General features: G+C 45.5%; 1 protein-coding gene across 1 annotated transcript in view; it reads right to left on the bottom strand.

Annotated features, from left to right (window-relative positions):
- Positions 1-607, bottom strand: part of LOC116184943 (inhibitory POU protein) — a gene marked incomplete at its 3' end in the record, with an annotated part of 38,941 nt that overhangs the window by 4,470 nt on the left and 33,864 nt on the right. The window contains exon 3 of the mRNA XM_031508202.1: positions 83-271. Coding sequence (XP_031364062.1) covers positions 83-271 — 189 coding nt within the window. The remainder of the gene's footprint in view (positions 1-82; positions 272-607) is intronic.

Raw genomic sequence — 607 nt, 5'->3', positions numbered from 1 at the left:
AAAAAAAAAAAAAAAAAAAAGAAAAAATAAGGAAGTATAGTATGCGAAAAAAATGCAGACTCACAAAGAGGTGTGAATGTACCTGATGATGCGGCCGGTTATTCGGATGGGGGGTCGGCATGTGGGCTCCATGATGATAGACCGAAACGGGGTCGTGCTTCAAAGGCATTGGGGTGCCCGCGTTGTGTTTTCCCAAATCCGCCGCCAAAGCTTCCGCCCTCGAAAGTAAGCCGTCTTGTAGGCCGCTGTTCAGACCCCCGAACAAGTCACCCTGAAACGTTAAAAGCGACACGTGACACTGATTGAAGAATCGGGGATCACGCGGTAACACAATTTTCCCGGCCAGAAACCGGTTCCCCGTCTTCTTTAAACGAATTTATTATATCGCGTCTTGGACGGTTATCCTGTAACAGTTGTTCGTGCATGCATGAATACAGGCAAGGGATACGCACGATTTCGACTTTGGATTTCAGCTTCAGCGAGAAGAAGGAAAAGAGAGAGAGAGAGAGAGAAAAGCCAGATTAAAGGAGCAGGTTAAGTTTTTTATTAATGCGCGAGTAATTTTAATTAGAATCGGAGGGAAAGATTCGATTTGATCGGTGGAAAG

Source organism: Apis dorsata, unplaced genomic scaffold (genome assembly GCF_000469605.1).
Source record: "Apis dorsata unplaced genomic scaffold, Apis dorsata 1.3 scaffold_77, whole genome shotgun sequence".
Lineage (NCBI taxonomy): Eukaryota > Metazoa > Arthropoda > Insecta > Hymenoptera > Apidae > Apis > Apis dorsata.
This window is presented reverse-complemented; position numbering and strand designations above follow the sequence as displayed.